At 34.9% G+C, this 20,912-nt stretch overlaps 1 protein-coding gene across 2 annotated transcripts in view; it reads left to right on the top strand.

Annotated features, from left to right (window-relative positions):
• RNF24 (ring finger protein 24) overlaps positions 1-20,912 on the top strand; it is a 98,057-nt gene that overhangs the window by 59,374 nt on the left and 17,771 nt on the right. For both annotated transcript variants that reach the window (XR_009048317.1, XM_057700856.1), the window contains exons 2-4: positions 1,150-1,299; positions 18,167-18,209; positions 20,558-20,599. Coding sequence is in view for 1 of the 2 variants with exons in the window: in XM_057700856.1 (XP_057556839.1) it covers positions 1,157-1,299; positions 18,167-18,209; positions 20,558-20,599 (228 nt within the window). In the remaining variant the exon portion in view is untranslated. The remainder of the gene's footprint in view (positions 1-1,149; positions 1,300-18,166; positions 18,210-20,557; positions 20,600-20,912) is intronic.

The raw sequence follows: 20,912 nt of genomic DNA, 5'->3' as shown, positions 1-20,912 counted from the left end.
AATCAACAAAAATAGTTCCCTTTTTAGTGTTTAAACAATATTTTCTGTTTTCTGATTATAAAGACTAGAGCATATGGGCTGAGGGCACTGGCTTTGAAGTTGGAGACTCCCATACATACTTGGTCAGTCATGGCTATGTGACCAGAATGCTAAGCTTTGGTTTCCTTATCTATAATATGGGGGGGATAGTAGCTATAGAAATTTTATGTAAGAATTAAATAAAATAAAGCCCATAAAATGCTTAGAACAGGGTCTGTCCCCCCCCCCCCGCCCCCCACAGCACACAGCTTGCAAGATCTCACTTCCCTGACTAGGGATGAGACTCCTGCAATGGAAGCACAGAGTCCTAACCACTGGACCACCAGGGAATTCCCCAGAGTCTGATTTAATAAAGTGTTTAAAAAAAAAAAAAAAGAGGAAGAAAATCAAAATAGCTAGTAAGCCACAAGCCATTATTAATATTTTGATATGTTGGCTTTCAGGCTTTTTTCTGCTACACACACATACACACACACCTATATGTACATATATATTTACATGTATAATCCACCTTTTTTTCAACCTTTTACAAAATTGGGATTGTATTTTATATACAATTTATATCCTGCTTAATTTTTCCCACATATCTTTACTAAAATTTAAAATTTATTGAAAACAGGTTTTCATGACCAAATAATATTGTAACATATGACTCTATATAATTATTTAATCATTATCTCCTTGTGAGACATCTAAGTTATTTCTAGTATTTTACCATCACAAATATTATGACTTTAACAGTTAAAGAGTTTTTAAAATCCTAATGCTTTTTTTTCCTTTGTACTTCTTTGAGGTTGAACATTTTCATGTATTGATATTCCCTGATCATTGGCAATATGAAATAATACCCATACCTCTCTGTGAATACTTTTTTGTAAAGCTTTTTAGGTAGGATCTCAAGCTTCTGGAGTAGTGCCAGGTACATAGTAACTACTCAATAAATATTTGTGGCGTGATTAATGAATTAATGGCAGGGATATTAACCCTCTGTCTGTCATATTTGTTTCAAGCCTTAAGGAAAAATTTGCCTCTATACATGTACAAAGAAAATACTGTCTTGGTTCTTAGTCTTTATAACCTAATTTTTTCCCGTTCTTTTTTTCCCCACAGTTCATCCATGAGCTCGGATTTCCCACATTACAACTTCAGGATGCCTAATATTGGATTCCAGAACCTGCCACTCAACATATATATTGTGGTTTTTGGCACTGCTATATTTGTCTTCCTCCTTAGTGTGCTCTTCTGTTGCTACTTGATTAGGTAATCAATTTACATTCTGTGTTGATTCAATATGTGTTAAGCAATCAATAATAAATCAACTTTCTGCCCTTAGATTAAAATGTTTTATACTTATGATAATTAGCAAATCTTCTAGAATTAAGGTGGCTTATTAACATTTTAACCTTCTGTGAGTTACTAATCAGTAAAACACCGTTATTCAGTCTTCGTTCTTACCTGCTGCGCAGGTATGTTACACTACAGGAGAAAATTGTTTTTCTAACATATTAGCACCTAGCCCAGAGACACTTATGTTATTGTCCCCAAGATTTAATCTACTTTCACAGAAATTTCAAGATTTCTTTTCAGGAAGGTGTTAGCTAAAGTCATTAGGGATCAGAAAACAATGTCCAAACAAGATCCAAGTCTTTAATCGGATTCTTGTAGTCTCTCAAGAAGATCTGAAGCTCCCATTTATTGTTGAGTTGGTCAGGTGTACAGGTGATTGATTATCTGCATAAAACACCAAATATTCCACAAGCTCTGTAGCACATGTACAGACAAGTGATAAAGGATAAAATACCCACAAGAAGGAGTAATGAATGGATTTGGCCAGTAAAGATTCATGGTTGACTGACTCATAATTGTTTAAGCAAGCATTTTTCTCTTTCTGAGTTTTTAAATAGGGCCTAGTTTTCTTTTTTTTTTTTTCCATTTTAATACTTTTAATACTTTTAAAAAATTTTTATTTTGTATTGGAGTAGAGTTGATTAACAATGTTATGTTAGTTTCAGGTGTACAGGAAAGTAATTCAGTTATACATATACATGTGTATCTATTCTTTTTCAAATTATTTTCCCATTTAGGTTTTTACAAAGTATTGAGCAGAGTTCCCTGTGCTATACAGTAGGTCCTTGTTGGTTATCTATTTTAAATGTAACAGTGTGTACATGTCAATCCCAAACTCCCAGTCTGTCCCTCTCCACCATCCTTCCCCTCTGCTAACCATAAATTTGTTCTCTAAGTCTGTGAATCTGTTTCTGTTTTGTAAATAAGTTCATTGTATCTCTGTATACAGGTGATATCATATGATATTTATTGTTCTCTGTCTGACTTACTTCACTTAGTATGATAATCTCCAGGTTCATCTATGTTGCTGCAAGTGGCATTATTTTATTCTTTTTAGTGGCTGAATACTATTCCACTGTATATATGTACCACATCTTCTTTATCCATTCATCTGTCAGTGGACATTTAGGTTGCTTCCATGTCTTGGCTATTGCTGCAATGAACATTGGCATGCATATATCCTTTCCAACCATGTTTTTCTCCAGACATATGCCCAGGAGTGGGATTGCTGGATCACATGGTAGCTCTATTTTTGTTTCTTAAGGAACCTCAATACCGTTCTCCATAATGGCTGCACCAATTTGCATTCCCACCAACAGTGTAGGAGGATTCCCTCTTCTCCACACCCTCTCCAACATTTATTGTTTATAGATTTTTCAGTATGGCCATGCTGACCAGTGTGAGGTGATATCTCACTGTAGTTTTTATTTGCATTTCTCTGATAATTAGTGATGTTGAGCATCTTTTCATGTGCCTCTTGGCCATCTGTATGTCTTCTTTGGAGAAATGTCTGTTTAGGTCTTCTGCCCATTTTTGATTGGGTTGTTTGTTTTTTTTGATACAGAGCTGCATGAGCTTTTTGTAAATTTTGGAGATTACTCCTTTGTTGGTCGCATCATTTGCAAATATTTTCTCCCATTCTGTGTGTTGTGCTTTCATTTCGTTTATGGTTTCCTTGCCACGCAAAAGCTTTTGAGTTTGATTTGGTCCCATTTGTTTATTTTTGTATTGATTTCCAAATAGGGCCTAATTTTCAAAGCCAAAGCTGAGACTATAAAAATTTTTACACTGTATTCAAAGAGCTTTATGGAATAAAAGAGAATTGAATTTTATTAAGCAGCTATACATCTAACAGTTCTTAGTGTTTGCACAGCATATGTTTAAGATAGATAACATCATCAGATATCTTTTGACAATAATTCATTGTTGCCACTAGTGTTTTGGGGGCACTCACTTACTGATGGTCAAATTCAAATGAATTTAGTGTGTAGTTTCTGATTTTCTGACAAATGAATTTACATTCTTCATAGAAAGTGAATCTTTTCTGAAGTTCCAAAAAATGTAATTGCCCCTTATATGCCATCTGCTTATGATTTTTAGGTCTTGTTCAGAGAGATAAATTAAATATTTAGCTAATATAATCATAACATTCAGGAAAAACATTTTAAAATCTGTTTATTTCCAGAAATTTCCTTTTTCCAACATTTTTAATAGTAGTTTGATTTAAAAAAAATAATCATTTGATAAATGTTATGTAAATATCCAGCATTTTTTTAAATTAGGGAATTAGCCATGGCACAAACAGGACCTCAGAGCATTAAAATCTATTTCTTTTTTTCAGGCCTACTAAATTTTTTGGTAATTGTCCAAATAGTGGTCTGACTCAGAAATTTGTGAATTTAATATTTGAAATGAAATTATTTTTTAAAAGACAAAAATAATACCAAAAAAAGTGTAAAAAAAAGAAAAGGAAGGGTTATCATATAATATATTCTAAAATGTGTAACTTATAATATAACTTTTATTACTTTGTCAAAGAATTAATCCTTTAACATTTTTGTTTTAAGAAAAACACTAGTATACCAATTGTGATTCTGGGTAAAATTTTTTGAGAAGTAAGTTGTGAAATACCATTTTATCTCATTGTATTCCTTTTAATAATCAAGCAAATAAGTAAAGAAATAAAGAAAAAAAAGCAGTTGTTTTCATGCATTATCACTGTATTACATTTTATCCTTTTTGTATCTTTTTTTATTAAACTAACAAAGCAAATAAGTGGGAATCTTCTACACTAAAATAAAATTATCTTGTTTAATCAGAGAAACCAGTCACATTCAAACAATTCTAAGTTTCATTTATAAGTCATTGGTACCATTTTCAAATTTTAATCATGATGTAAGAAGCTTTCCCTTTCTGATGATCTCAGTTTGTTACTTTAACCCTTCACATGTTAAGTTCGGATTTCACAAGTCATTTACAGTTAATCTGGAGATTCATGGATTCAGCTCCTCTAATATTACCCAAGCCCATTTTTAGATATAACTTTAAGTTCTCCAGCACCTTCCCAGGGAGCTCTTCTGTTCTCATGTAGAAAGATCCCTCCAGTCACAGCCAGACTCATCAGAACCATTGGAGAAACACAACTTAGGTCTAAATGAGACACCCATCACCAACGACAATCTTATACAACATCATAGTATAGAATTTTCTACCTATGGTAGGGCTATAGATAGATCACTACTGGAGCACGAAAGAAGGATGTCTTACATTGCTATTTTATAATGAACCATATAACATTCTAATTTATGTTTGTTATTCATCTCTGTCCCCAGATAAATATTTATTCTGTTTGCTGTATTCCAAACAGTGCCTGGCACAGTATTGGCACTCAGCAAATGTGGTTGGGTAAATGAAAGAATGGTGTCTCTAATAGAAAGTCATTAGATATGCATCAAACTGAAAACTCAAGAAGTAGCAACACAAGAAACATATTGAGAGACTTGGAAATAAATATCAAAATAATGAGCTAAAGGGAAAAAAGTGGTCATCTCTGGGGAAGAGAGCAGCAGGGTTGTTGTTGTTGTATAACTTTGAAACACAGGTGAGTAAAAACTAAAAATAGAGGGAAATTTTTGAGTTACCTAATAGAAATTATAAGGTCACAATAATGACAGAAAAGCTAGAGAGGGTGTGATAGATGGTTGTGAGAAATATTTGAGAGGTGAAAATGAATAGAATTTGGTGACTGGACATAAAAAAAAGACAAGAAAAGGATGAGCTTAGAATCTTTCTGGACTTCTGGCTTAGGCAGTGGGGCGGATAGCCATCCCTTCACAGAGGTAGAAAATGGATGGGCAAGTTTGGGGTGGAAAGATGATAGATTCTGTTTCAGACGTAGGAGGACTGCGTTCCCTGTGTAACAGTCAAGATGTCTAGAACACAATTGGATATGTGGGTCTAAAGCTTATGAGAAGTCTGGTCTGGAAATAGGGGGTGATATAATAAGAGGTGGAAGTCGAAGCCAGGAGTGTCCCCTAAAGAGAATGTATACAGTGAAACAAAATGTGTCCATGACAAAATCCTAGATAAACATTGACATTTAAGAGGAGCCCATAAGAGAGACTAGGAAGGGATAGCAGGAGACAGGAGGAAAAGCATGAGAGAGGTGTCCCAGGTGGATTGAATCGGTTGTGTCAGCCATTCTCAGGGAGGTCTAGTAAGAAGAATTGAAAAGTTCCCATTACACTTGACAGTTAGCTTTGCATCCATAATCTTAGTTAGAAAAGTTTCAGTAGAATAGGTACACAGGTGATGAAAGGTGGGTTATAATGGGACAAAGTCTGACAAGCAGGTGAAAATGGATACAAAGAATATAACCTCCTCTTTGAAGAATGTTGGCTAAGAAAAGATTAGGGGTGGGGAGTGCAGTTTCCTGTAAATTAAGGATTTTGTTGTTTCGGTTTTTTTAAGATAGAGATTTAGGGGTATTTATAAATGTAATATTAAGGAGAATGAGCTAGTTGGGGAAGATTTGTGAGAGAATGAATCATGGAGGTGCGAAGAGACATACCTAAAAGTTACAGCAGTATTGGTTGTAAACAGGAGAATACCTTCTTAACACAGATGAAGGTAACTGGGAAGAACAGTATATATGTAGGTATGTGGGGCTGGGAGCAAGAGAGCTGCATATCTGAAGACCTCTTTCTTTCCTTGAAAAGTAGTTGAAAATGATGGGGAAGGAGGTGGTAGGATAAAGCTTGAAGAACGTGCAAGGGTTTGAAATGACTACTGCATGGAAGCTTAGGATACTCAGCATGAGTTAAGTATAATCAAAGAGCAGTGTAGGGGATCTGAGCATGGGGACTACAGATTTGTAATGGCCATAAGCTTCATGCTTTTATCATTTTTCTCCAGCTCTGTTCAGCACTGTTAAGCATGCCCTCTTGGATACTTTTTTAGGAATCAGTATTTATTAAGTACTTACTATGTGCCAGACTCTGTGCTGTGCACTGCAGTTAAACTAGGTAACTTTATTATCTTTATTTTACAGAAGTTAAATAATTTTCCTATAGTTAAGCAGATAAAAGTTGGTTAGAGCTGAGACTCAAACCTAGTTTTGTCTAACCTAGAGCATGTGCTCTTAACCACTTAAAAAGTAATAATAAATTATATTTTTCAGGTTTCATTTCAAAATAACCATTTCAGAATTTTATAATCACACTCAAGGACAGATTTGCATACTGAGGATGTCCTAAAACTTTACTGAAGTATAATTGATTTACAATGTTAACACTTTTTCTGAGCCTGGAATTTTTAATTGAAGACAGTACTTACTTTACTTTTCTTTAAATAATGGATAACAAGCTGCTTAAGAAAAAGGAAATATTCCCCATTCTTACCTCCTTTCACCAAGTAAGTCACAATGTATATTACTAGTATGTTTCCTGAAAGGAATAGCAAAAAGATATTTCTGTTAAATGCATGGCAAATGCAAAAGAAAATAGTGCAATCTAAAATATTAGGTAATTAGTGGAACTTAGAGTAATGGAGTAATCAGAGGGATGAAATTAATTTAAGTAGGACTTTCTGGAAAGGATGAATTTTTGAGCCATGGATTGAAGAAAAGGTGAACACAAATTGACCCCTGCTGTGGCCGGAAGTAATGATGCTTTGGGAAAATATGCACATCCAAGTAAAAGAGTCAAATAAGCAAAATAAATTTACAGATCCAGCCTCATTTTAATGAACTGTAATGGAGTTAATTTTGTTCCTTTACATGAAAATGTACTGCACACATCTCTCAGCAAAACAGGAAGACCAAAAAAAATACAAACAAAAAACGCTAAGGATATAGATGATTTGAATTACATTACTAATAAAATTTGACCTAATTAAGAGAAATTTATAGTTTTAAAATCATATATCACACAAGAAAGGCTGAAAACCAATGATATAAATTTTCCTTTTATGGAACTAAAAAAAATAGCCAATTAAACCCAAAAGAAAGTAGAAGGAAGAAAATCAAAAAACTAAGCACAGAAATCAATGAACTGGAAAACAAATGTGTAATAAAATTGTTGAAGTCAAAAAAGCTGATTCTTTGGAAAGATTAACAAAATTGATGAATCTCTAGAAAGCGATCCAGAAGAAGCGAATAGAAAACATAAATTTACTAATATCAGAAATGAAAAGAGGGACGCTACGCCAAATCCTACAAGCATTTAAAAGATTGCAAAGGACATTATAAACAACTTTATGCCAGTAAATTTGAAATATTAGTTGAATTAGACACTTTCCTAGAAGAAAATATAGTGCATTAAAACTGATATAAGAAATAACATTTATGAAGAACCCACAACTAACATGCTCAATGGTGAAAAACTGAAAGCTTTCCCCCTAAGATCAGGAACAAGACAAAGATGCCCACTTTTGGGGGCAGAAAACCTAAATAGATGTTGCTCCAAAGAAGACATACAGATGGTCAAGAGGCACATGAAAAGATGCTCAACATCACTAATTATTAGAGAAATGCAAATAAAAACTACAGTGAGATATCACCTCACACTGGTCAGCATGGCCATCATGGAAAAGTCCACAAATAATAGATGCTGGAGGTTGTGGAGAAAAGGGAATCCTCCTACACTGTTGGTGGGAATGCAAATTGGTGCAGCCATTATGGAGAATGGTATAGAGGTTCCTTAAGAAACAAAAATAGAGCTACCGTATGATCCAGCAATCCCACTCCTGGGCATATGTCTGGAGAAAAACATGGTTGGAAAGGATATATGCATCCCAATGTTCATTGCAGCACTGTGTATAATAGCCAAGACATGGAAGCAACCTAAATGTCCATTGACAGATGAATGGATAAAGAAGATGTGGTACATATATACAGTGGAATAGTATTCAGCCACTAAAAAGAATAAAATAATGCCACTTGCAGCAACATAGATGAACCTGGAGATTATCATACTAAGTGAAGTAAGTCAGACAGAGAACAATAAATATCATATGATATCACCTGTATACAGAGTCTAAAAGAAAGATACAAATGAACTTATTTACAAAACAGAAACAGATTCACAGACTTAGAGAACAAATTTATGGTTAGCAGAGGGGAAGGATGGTGGAGAGGGACAGACTGGGAGTTTGGGATTGACATGTACACACTGCTATATTTAAAGTAGATAACCATAATAAATGCCCAAATGGGTTTTTTCAGAAAAAAAAATAATAATAATAAAATAAAATAGATAACCAACAAGGACCTACCATATAGCACAGGGAACTCTGCTCAATACTCTGTAATAACAGAAGAAAATGTTAGTAATGTGCCAAGTAGGTCAGTAGAAAATAAGCAAGATAATGGAAAGAGGAAGGCATAGAAAATGTAACAAACATTTGGGATGAAGTAAAAAGGCCTAAACCACATTTAAATTGAGTCCCAGAGAGAAATGTTGAGAGACGATAGGGAAGAAGCATAGACTAAAATTTCCTTCACAAATTAAGGATTCAAGAAGTACAGTAAACCACACACAAAAAATGGGGTTTGGGGGTCAGGATTGTTTTTTTGTGAAATCGCTGACAACCCATGAGTAAGATAAAATATTACAGACACACATACGTATACACACACATACACACACACACACACACACATAAATATACAGAAAGAAATGAATTTCTTTAAAAAGAGAATTTTGCTACATGGCATATCTAAAGTATTTGGAAACTTATGTCCACACAAAAACCAACACACAGATGTATTAGAAATAAGCTTTACTATAAATGCCAAAACTTGGAAGCAACCAAGATATCCTTCAGTGAGTAAATGAATAAATGAATTGTGATACATCCAGATAATAGAATATTGTTCAGCACTGAAAGCAAATGAGCTATCGAGCCATGAGAAGACATGGAAGAATCTTAAATGCATATTTCTAAGTGAAAGAAGCCAATCTGAAAAGGCTACATACTGTATGTTTCTCACTATATGACATTCTGGAAAAGGCAAAACTGTGGAAACAGTATAAAGATCAGTGGTTGCCAGGGGCTGGGGAGAGGGAGGGATGAACAGGTGGAACACAAAGAATGTGTAGGGCAGTGAAACTATTCTATATGTTACTATAACGGTGGGTACATGTCATTGTATACTTTAAAAAAAAAAAGGATCTGATTTCTCAACAGAAACAGTGAAAAAAAATTAAAGCACTGATATTCATTAAAAAAAAAAATGCCCACCTTCACCATTACCATCCAACATTGTACTAGAACTTCTAGCCAGAGCATTTACACAAGAAAAAGAAATAGAGGGCATCCAATTGGAAAGAAAGAAGTAAAACTGTCTCTTCTTGAAAATGACGATTCTATATATAGACAGTCCCATAGAATACACACACACACACACACACACACACACACACACACAATCTAGAATAAACAAGTTAAGCAAACTTGGAGAATACAGAATCAACACCAAAAACTCAGTTATATTTCTCTACACCAACAAGGAACAATCTGAAAAGGAAGTAAATGAAACATTTATAAAAGCATCCAAAAGAATGAAATTCATAGGAATAAATTTAACCGAGGAAGTGAAAGCCACAGTGTACACTGAAAACTACAAAATATTGCCGAAATAGATTAAAGAAAACCTAAATAAATGGAAAGATTTCATGGATTGGAAGACTTAATATTGTTAAGGTGGCAGTATTCCTCAAAGCAATCTACAGATTCACTGCACAGGCTATCAAATTTCAAATAACCTTTGATACAGAAATGGAAAAACTGATCCTCAATTCGTTTAGAACTGCAGGAGGCCTCAAATAGCCCACACAACATTGAAAAAGAAAAAAAGGCAGGAAGACTCCCACTTACTAATTTCAAAACTTACTTTAAGCTACAGTAATCAAAACGTGGTACTGGCATAAGAATGGACATATAAATCAATAAAATAGAATTGAGAGTCCAGAAATAAATGCAAACATCTATGGCAAATTGATTTCTTTTTTTTTGGCTTTTGTGGCTCTCCATATAGGTTTTTTAAAAAAATTTTGTTAAAGTGTAGTTCATTTACAATGTTGTGTTAATTTCTGCTGTACAGCAGAGTGACTCAGTTATACGTATATATTCTTTTTCATATTCTTTTCTGTTATAGTTTATCACAGGATATTGAATATAGTTCCCTGTGCTATGCAGTAGGACCTTGTCGTTTATCCATTCTATATATAATAGTTGGTATCTGCTAATCCCAAATTCCCAATACTTCCCTCCCCCACCCCCCTCCACCATGGCAACCACAAGTCTGTTCCTGCTGTCTATGAGTCTTTTTCTGTTTCATAGATAAGTTCATTTGTGATGTATTTTGGATTCCACATGTAAGTGGATATATGGTATTTGTCTTTCTCTTTCTGACTTACTTCACTTAGTATGATAATCTCTAGGTGCATCCATTGCTGCAAATGGCATTATTTCATTCTTTTTTATGGCTGAGTAATATTCCGTTGTATCTTTGTACCACATCTTTATCTGTTCATCTGTTGATGGACATTGAGGTTGTTTCTATGTCTTGGCTGTTGTAAATAGTGCTGTGAACATAGGGATGCATCTGTCTTTTCGGATTATAGTTTAGTCTGGTCATATGCCCAGAAGTGGAATTGCTGGATCATATGGTAGCTCTATTTTTAGTTTTTTTTGAGGAATCTCCATACTGTTCTCCATAGTGACTGCACCAATTTACATTGCCACCAACAGTGTATCAGGGTTCCCTTTTCTCCACACCCTCTCCAGCATTTATTGTTTGCAGACTTTTTGATGATGGCCATTCTGACCAGTGTAAGGTGGTACCTCATTGTAGTTTTGATTTTAGTTTTCCTAATAATTAGCAATGATGAGCATCTTTTCATGTACCTGTTGTCCATTTGTATGTCTTCTTTGGAGAAATGTCTATTTAGGTTTTCTGCCCATTTTTCGGTTGGGTTGTTTGTTTTTTTGTTATTGAGTTGTATGAGCTGTTTGTATATTTTGGAAATTAAGCACCTGTCAGTCACATCATTTGCAAATATTTTCTCCCAGTCCATAGGTTGTCTTTTCATTTTGTTCATGATTTCCTTTGCTGTGCAAAAGCTTATAAGCTTGATTAGGTCCCATTTGTTTATTTTTGCTTTTATTTTTGTTGCCTTGGGAGACTCACATAAAAAAACATTGTTACTGGGCTTCCTAGGTGGCGCAGTGGTTAAGAATCTGCCTGACAATGCAGAGGTCACGGGTTCGATCCCAGCTCCAGGAAGATCCCACATGCCACGGAGCAACTAAGCCCGTGTGCCAAAAAAAAAAAAAAAAAAAAAAAAAAACATTGTTACGATTTATGTCAGAGAATGTTTTGCCTATGTTCTCTTCTAGAAGTTTTAGGGTGTCTTCTCTTATATTTAAATCTTTAAGCCATTTTGAGTTTATTTTTGTGTATGGTGTGAGGGTGTATTCTAACTTCATTGATTTACATGCAGCTGTCCAACTTTCCCAACACCACTTGCTAAAGATACTGTCTTTTCCCCATTGTATATTCTTGCCTCCTTTGAGGAACACTAATTGTCCATAGGTGTATTGGTTTATTTCTGAGCTCTCTATTCTGTTGCATTGATTTGTATGTCTGTTTTTGTGTGAATACCACACTGTTTTGATTACTGTAGCTTTGTAATATTGTCTGAAGGCTGGGAGGGTTATGCCTCCAGCTTTGTTCTTTTTCCTCAGGATTTCTTTGCAATTCTGGGTCTTTTATGGTTCCATATAAATTTTAGGATTATTCTATTTCTGTAAAAAAAAAAATGTCATGGGTAATTTGATAGGGATCACATTAAATCTGTAGATTACTTTGGGTTGTATGGTATGGCTAATTGATTTTTGACAAGGATGCCAGGCCCATTCAGTGGTGAAAGAATAGTCTCTTTAACAAATGGTGGACCAACTGAATAATATGTGCAAAAGAATAAAGTTGAACCCCTGCCTCATTTCCTATGTAAACATTAACTAAAAAAATAGATCAGCAACCTAAATATGAGCTAAAACTATAAAATTCTTAGGAGAAAACGGGTAAATCTTCATGACTTCAGATTGACAATGGAGGCTTAGATTTGACACCAAAAGTACAAGCAATAAAAGAAAAAATAGGTAAATTGGACTTATAAAAATTAAAAACATTTGTGCATCAAAGAACATTATCAAGAAAGTGAAACAGCCTACAGAATGGGAGAGAAATATTTACAAGTCATATATCTGATAAGGATTTAATGTCCAGAATATGTATTTTAAAAAACTCTTACAACTCAACAGCAAAAAGACAACTGAATTTAAAAATGGGTAAAGGGGGGCTTCCTTGGTGGCACAGTGGTTGGGAGTCCACCTGCCGATGCAAGGGACATGGGTTCGAGCCCTGGTCCAGGAAGATCCCACATGCTGTGGAACAATTATGATGCCTGTGCGCCACAACTACTGAGCCTGCTCTCTAGAGCTCATGGGCCACAACTCCTGAGCCCACATGCCACAACTGAAGCCCATGTGCCTGGAGCCCGTGCTCTGCTACAAGAGAAGCCACTGCAGTGAGAAGCCTGCCCACTGTGACAGAGTAGCCACTACTCACCACAACTAGAGAAAGCATGCACACAGCAACAAAGACCCAACACAGCCAAAAATAAAAAATATAATAATAATAATAAATAAATAAAAATATGTAAAGGGCTTAAATAGCCATTTCTCCAAGGAAGATATATACAGATGGCCAACAAGCATATGAAAAGATGTTCAACAGCATTGGTCATTAAGGAAATGCACATTAAAACCACAGTAAACTACTTCACAACTGCTAGGATGCTGTAGTCAAAAATATGGAAAATTATGTGTTGACAAGGATGTGGAGAAATAGGAACCCACATAAATTACTGGCAGGAATGTAAAATGGTGCAGCCACTGTGGAAAAGAGTTCATCAGTTCTTTGAAAGTTAAACATATAATTACCATATGACCCAGAAATTTCACTCCTAGGTATCTATCCAAGGCAAATGAGATATGTCCTCAAGGAAGTTTGTACAGAATGTTTATAGCATTATTCATAATAGCCAGAAGGTGTAAACAACCCAAATGCTCATCAACAGATAAAAGGATAATCAAATTGTGGCATATACATACAGTGAAATATTATTCAGCCATAAAAAGGAGTGAAGTACTGATACTTGGGGCAGAGGCTTGAAAATGTTATACTAAACAAAAAGCCAGACACAGAAGGATCACATATTGTATGATTTATTTTATGTAATGTATCCATAATAGGCAAATCCATAGAGACAGAAAGCAGATTAGAGATTACTAGGGAAGGGGAATTGGGGACCAATTACTTAATGAGTACCAGATATTTTTTGATGAAAAAGTTTTGAAACTAGTGAACTAGTGGTTGCACAACATTGTGACTACGCTAAGTACCACTGAATTATACACTTTAAGATGGGTAATTGTATGTTATGTGAGTACAAATAAAAGAATAATAACATTTTTAACTGAGTCAAGAAGAAATAGAAAATATTAATAATTATATATTTAATAAGGAAAGCATTTCCACAAAGGAACTGCAAGCCAGGTAGCTTCACCAGTGAATTTCTCCAAACATTTAAGGAAAAAATACCACTCTTATATGACTTTTCCAGAGAATAGAAGTAGAAGAAATAACTTCTCAACTCATATAATGAGGCCAGATAATTTTGATTCCAAAGCCTGATAAGGACAAGGATGGAAATTATAGACCTTTCTGTGTTCTTTCTCATGAACAAACTATCAGTAAATCAAATTCAGGGATATACAAAAGGGTGGTACATCACAACCAAGTGGAGTTCTGTTCCAGGAATGAAGGTGGTTTTAACATTCAAAAACCAACCAATGTAGTATTCCGCATTAACAGTAAAAAGAGAAAAATGTGATGGGGAAAAACGCACTTGACAAAAATTAATACCTATTCATGATTTTTTTAAATCTAAAACTAGGATACAAGGGAACTTTATTTGAATCAAGGGTATCTACAAAAGATCTAGAGAAAACATCGTATCTAAGAGTAACATATTGATGAGGACATTTACTCTCACCACTTTTATTTAATATTGTACTGGAGGTCCTAACCAGTGGAGGGGGAAAAAAAGAAGTGAAATAAAGAATAGATTGAAATATGTGAAGATTGAATAGGCAGAGTTTAAACTGTTATTCTTTGTAGAGAAAATAATTGTGTATTTTAAAAATCCAAAAGATTCTGCAGATAATCGTTTTAGAATTAATAAGTGAACTTAGCAAGTCACTAGATAAAGGATCAATATGTAAAAATTGATTTTTTCTACGTAGTAGCAACAAAGAATTAGAAAATTAAAAAAATTTTAAGTACCATTTATGGTAGATCAAAAATTACCAAATATACCTAGGAATAAATTTAATGAAGGATATGTAAGTATTCTATGTAGAAATGTGTACAGAGAAGATCTAATAAATAGAGTATGCTATATTCATAGGTTGGAAATTCAGTCTTGTGAAGATGTCAGTTCTTCCCCCAGTTGATCTATAAATTAAACACAATCTCAGTCAAAATCCCAGCAGGTTTTTTGTGGCTATTTATAAGCTCATGAGATTTACATGGAAATACAAAGGACTATGAATAGCCAAAATAGTTAAGAAGAACAAAGCTTGAGGACTTACACTACCAGACCCCAAAACTTGTTGTAGAGCTCCAGTACTTAAAATAGAGTGCTGTTCACCTAGCACCCAGATCTTAGTTTCCAAATATTATTCTCCAATAAAAGGAACCAAGGCTCTTTGAAAGAAGTGGTTAATTCCACAACTGGAGCATGGAAAATACAAGATGAGCTTGTAACATCTTTTGGTGCAGTGAGCTAGGAAATGCATGGGAAAAGATGAGGGCATGTTGAAAGGACACAAGAGTCAACCTGAAGGAGGGCCTAAAAGCCTAAATTAATTTCAGCAACAAAATAAATAACGGTCATATCAAATTATAACCCATAGACTAACACAAATATCCATGAGTCCATGCTGATATAAAGAAATGAGGGAGAGGGGGCTTCTCTTCCTTACAGAAGAATCCCAGTTAACAAATGTGTAAGGAATTAGGGAACTACAAAACCACCTCCAGGGAAACACTACAGAATTGTTGCAAGCAAGATGGATGCTAAAATCAGGGTAAAAGCTTGAGAAAAAAAAAGTATATTTCCATGGTTTCAATGTCTCTCCCCCAAGATACTGATCAGTTGCAAAGGGGAAAATAGTAACTTTACAATGGAGAGACCCAATAGACACTGTCATAACCAAGTGATCATGGTTGAGAAGTCAAAATCCTGAGAAAAAAAAAATTAAGGAACTGTCACAGAGTGGAGGAAACTAAGGAGCTGTAACTAGATGAAAGCTGGGGTCCTAGATTGGATCACAAGATAGGAAAAGAACATTAGTGAAAAAAACTGGTGAAGTTCAAATAAAGTCTGTTCGGTTAATAGTATATGAGTATTAATATCAAAATATCAGTATTAATTTCCTGCTCTTGACCATTGCACTATGGTTGTGTGAGATGTGAATGTTAGAAAATTGGAGAGAGAAGCATATGTGAACTCTGATATTTTTTGCAACTTTCCTGTAAGTCTAAGATTATTTCAAAATAAAGTTTTTTTTTTTTAAACTTGGCGTGGCATTGACACAAGATGCATTAGTTTCCCAGGGTTGCTGTAACAAAGTACCAGAAGCTGGATAGCTTAAAACAACAGAAATTTATTAATGTCTCAGTTCGAGAAGCTAGAAGTTCAAAATGAAGGTGTTGGCAGGGCCATGCTGCCTCTGAAGGCTATCTAAGGGAGGATCCTTCCTTGCTTCTTCTTAGTTCCTGGTGATTATTGGAATCCTTAATGTTCTTTGGCTTGTAATAGCTGCATCACTTCAGTCTCTGCCTCTGTCTTCACCTGGCCTTCTTCCCTGTGTCTCTGTGTATCTCCTCCTCTTCTTCTACGGACAATAGTCATGTTGGATTTATGGTCCACCCTAATCCTAATATGACCTCATTTTAACTAATAAACAGTCTGCAAAGATGCTATTTCCAAATAAGGTTACATTTTGAAATAGCAGTTTGACGTTAATTTTGAGGGGACACTGTTCAACCCAGTACACAAGTATGGGCAAATAAATCAATGGGACAGAACAGAAACTCTAGAAACAGAACCACATATTGCTTTCACTTACAACAGATGTGCCATTGCAACACAATGGGGAAAGAAGGGTCTTTTCAATAAATGAGTCAAATGAAAATCTGCATGTGGATAAAAAGAACCTTGACCTCTACCTCACGTCATACATAAAGACTAATTTCAGATGGATTTTAGACCTAAATGTGATAGGTAAAATAACAAATTATTTTCATGATACACACAAGAGATTATCTTCATGGTCTGTGGGTTGGCAAAGATTTCTTTAATTGCATACAAGAAGAACTGACATTATTGGGAAGAGTTGATAAACTGGACTTAATTTAAATTACAAGCTTTTGTTCATCAAAAAATAACATTAAGAGAATGAAAAGGCAAGCCATAGAGTATTGCAGTACCCAACAGAGGACCTGTATGTAAAATATTTAAAGAGCTCCTACAAATCAATAAGAAAAAGGTAGTCAACCCATTTTCTTAAATGGACAAAAGACTTGAACAGGCATTTCGTAAAAGAAGATATCCAAATGGGCAATAAGCATATGAAAGGGTCCTAAGCATCATTTGGGAAATGCAAAATTAAAACCAAAATGAGATACCACTGAACATCCACCAGACTGGCTAAAAATTTTTAAACTGACCCTGCTGAGCTGTGTGGCAAAGATGTGGAACAACTAGAACTTTCATGCACTGCCCATAGGAGTAAAACTGGTAGAAGCACTTTGGACCAGCAGTTCTGCTCCTAGGTATATACTCAACAGAAGTGAGTCTATATGTCCACTAAAAGACATGTAGAAAAATTTGTGTAGCAGCTTTGTTCATAATTGCCCCAAACTGGAAGTAACCTAAATATTTGTCAACAGTGGAATGGATAGTTTGATATTCATTCATAAAATGGAACACTATATCTCAGTCAAAAATATAATTACTTCAACAACATGGATGAATTTTACAAGTAATTGTTGACTGAAAGAAGCCAACACAGAATATATACCAAATGATCTATTTATATGAAGTTCAAAAACAAGCATAGTTAATCTACAATGATAAAAATTAGGATAGTTTTAGTTGTGAATATTAATTGGGAAGAGTAATTTCAGGGATGCTGGAAATGTTCTATATATTGATCTGGGTGAAAGTTACATTGGTGTGTATAATTATTTTTTTAATATTTATCTGTATTGAGGTTTTTGTACACTATTAGATGTCTTATATTGATACTTCAGTTTTTTAATTAAGAAAAATGTGATATAGTAAATATTATTGAAATAAGTGGACTGTCATCAAAATAAAAAATTGAGGCTTCATTAAAATATTTGAGATTTTGTTTTAATGAGATTTCACTTGAACTCATATATTTGGATAACATTCTTTGGTTCACTGGTCACTTTCTCATAACATGGTAACAGATGTCATTCGAGTATATTCTAGAATAAAGATTCTGGATTTTAAACCATATGTGATATACATTAATACCCAAAATAAGCAGTTTTTAAATTTTTGTCAAATTCTTATATGGAAATCTCAATGTTGCATTGCTCATTTCTGTCTTTTAGGCTAAGACATCAAGCACACAAAGAATTTTATGCCTACAAACAGGTGAGAGAGATTTACTTAAGATTGGCTTTGATTATGTTTTTCACCAAAAAATGAGACCTCAGATTTCCACTCATATTTTAAACTGGGACTGGATTTACTGGTGTTCATTTTAGCATTTTGCTTGCCAGTTTGCAGTACAAAATACTTCAAGTATTCTCTTCTTAGGTACTACTTGAAGTTATAGAAAGTTAAAATAATATAATTTAACAGGAAACTTTGGCCAACATTTTGCTAAAGGGAAAATGCTGTAGCTTAAAATCCTTAAAGTTACTATTATCCTAATGGAGTTCAGAGATTCCATTAAATGAATTTTTTACCTTAGAACTTCTTAATTAGAAGATATACTAGTTCCTCGGAGGCAACCAGCTGTATTATAGTGATCTCATCTCCTCCCCTTTGTACTTTAAAGTGTCAGTTCATGGCACACCCACTGGAAGTCCAGATACTTCCGTCACACTATTAACTCCTAGCCCTTTCTACTATCCTTTTGCTGATTTGTTTTTAAGATAATAAATTTAGCTTTCCTTGAAGGCCAATAAAATTTGTTTTTTCTTCCATGTGTCATCCATTAATATTTTATCACTGACACCATACAGTGGCCCTAGGTGTTCCTTAATTTTCTTTTGACCCTAAGCATGAAATTATTTTTGTTGTCCTTAGCAATTTGGGAGGGGGAGAGACGTGGGGGAGCAAGCTTCAGTTTATTTGGGTCTTTAATCTTGCTGACACTGATGTTACAGAACCACGTCATCATTTTAGGATTACATATCTTTTTGTCCATCTTTTGTCTGTGTCTCTTTGAAATCTGAGCTCATTGGGGAGTCCCTTAGATGTCCACACTGATGTCCATAGATAACTCCAAACTCTTATCCATGGGTCTCATGTTGCATTCATATACAGAGGTGAATGTCTTAGTTTTCTAAAGAAATGAATCTTTTTGTCTCAATTTTTGTCTCAAATTGTTTTTTGAAGAACCTCCATACTGTTTTCCATAGTGGCTGCACCAACTTGCATTCTCACCAACAGCGTAGGAGGGCTTCTTTTTCTCCACACTCTCTCAAGCATTTGTTAGTTGTAGACTTTTTTTTCTTTTCGGCTGTGTTGGGTCTTCGTTGCTGCATGTGGGCTTTCTCTAGTTGTAGCAAGTGGGGGCTACTCTTTGTTGCAGTCCGCAGGCTTCTCAGTGTGGTGGCTTCTCTTGTTGCGGAGCACAGGCTCTAGGCGCATGGGCTTCAGTAGTTGCAGCATGTGGGCTCAGTAGTTGTGGCACGTGGGCCCTAGAGCTCTTGGGCTTCAGTAGTTGTGGTATGCTTGGGCTTAGTTGCTCTGCAGCACGTGGGATCTAACTGGATAAAACCCATGCCCCCTGCATTGTCAGGCGGATTCTTAACCACTGCGCCACCAGGAAAGTCCCTATTTGTAGACTTTTTAATGATGGCCATTTTGACTGGTGTGAGGTGATACCTCATTGTAGTTCTGATTTGCATTTCTCTGATAATTAGTGGTGTTGCGCATCTTTTCATGTGCCTGTTGGCCATCTGTATGTCCTCTTTGGAGAAATGTCTATATAGGTCTTCTGCCCATTTTTCAATTGGGTTGTTTGGTTTTTGTTACTGAGTTGTATGAGCTGTTTGTATATTTTTGAAATTAAGCCCTTGTCAGTCACATCATTTGCAAATGTTTTCTCCCAGTCTGTAGGTTGTCTTTTCATTTTGTTTATGGTTTCCTTTGCTGTGCGAAAGCTTATAAGCTTGATTAGGTCCCATTTGTTTAGAAATGTTCTTTCTAAATAGTCATCTGCCCTCTTGTCATTTTGCATTCCTTTTAACTGATATCCAGTCACCACAGAGTCAGGTTAGGGACAGCACCTGGATGAATTTTAAGCCCATTTACATAACTCTGGATAGTGCCAAAGTTTTCTGATGTATAATAATAAGCAAATCTTCCAAAATTAAGATTGAACTTACTTTTCAATCTTTTTTAAGTTACCAGTCAGTCCCATGAGTCAGTACTGTGTTTCACCAAATCATGAGGCAAGCAATCTCATTTACTTTCCCCCAATATGAGCACTTACTCCAAATAGGTATGTGTTAATGTCTTCTCCCAAAATTTAATCTATTCTCAAAGAGATTTTAAAATTGCTTTTCAGGAGAATATTGCACCATTGTTGAAGTTAAAAGAATGTTACTAAAATGTTCTATCTCAAACTGTAAGAGATTCTCTCCAGTACTGAATATGAGGTGAAATGAGCTATATACACAAAAGAAAAATATTTGTGACAATAATGAGAAATCTTTTAAATTACAGATTTAAATGGGCATAAAAGCATCCTTTCTTTTGTCTTACAGGTTATATTAAAAGAAAAAGTAAAAGAACTGAATTTACATGAGGTAAGTTGCCTATAAGTATTTTAATCTGTTCCTGAGTATATTCTAATAGAAGTAGTATGCTGTGGTATGCTTAAATATCTTTATTTTCAGAAACTGAAAAAAATTGGGCTTATTTTGATCAGCTTAATGGAATATTTGAGGATGAGGTCACATAAAAATCAATTTTGTGAAGACTTATAAAAGAGTAAAATAACTCATTTTTAGTAGGGATGGTGCCAATGTAAGATTGCATAGCAGCAGGGATGCTGCTTGCTGTCCATACTATACGAGTAGCAGATAGATATAAACAAGTTTTGCTACTCAAGATGAATTT

This window comes from Hippopotamus amphibius, chromosome 12 (genome assembly GCF_030028045.1).
Source record: "Hippopotamus amphibius kiboko isolate mHipAmp2 chromosome 12, mHipAmp2.hap2, whole genome shotgun sequence".
NCBI lineage: Eukaryota > Metazoa > Chordata > Mammalia > Artiodactyla > Hippopotamidae > Hippopotamus > Hippopotamus amphibius.
Note: the sequence above shows the minus strand (reverse complement) of the source record. Positions and strands in the feature narration are given on the sequence as shown.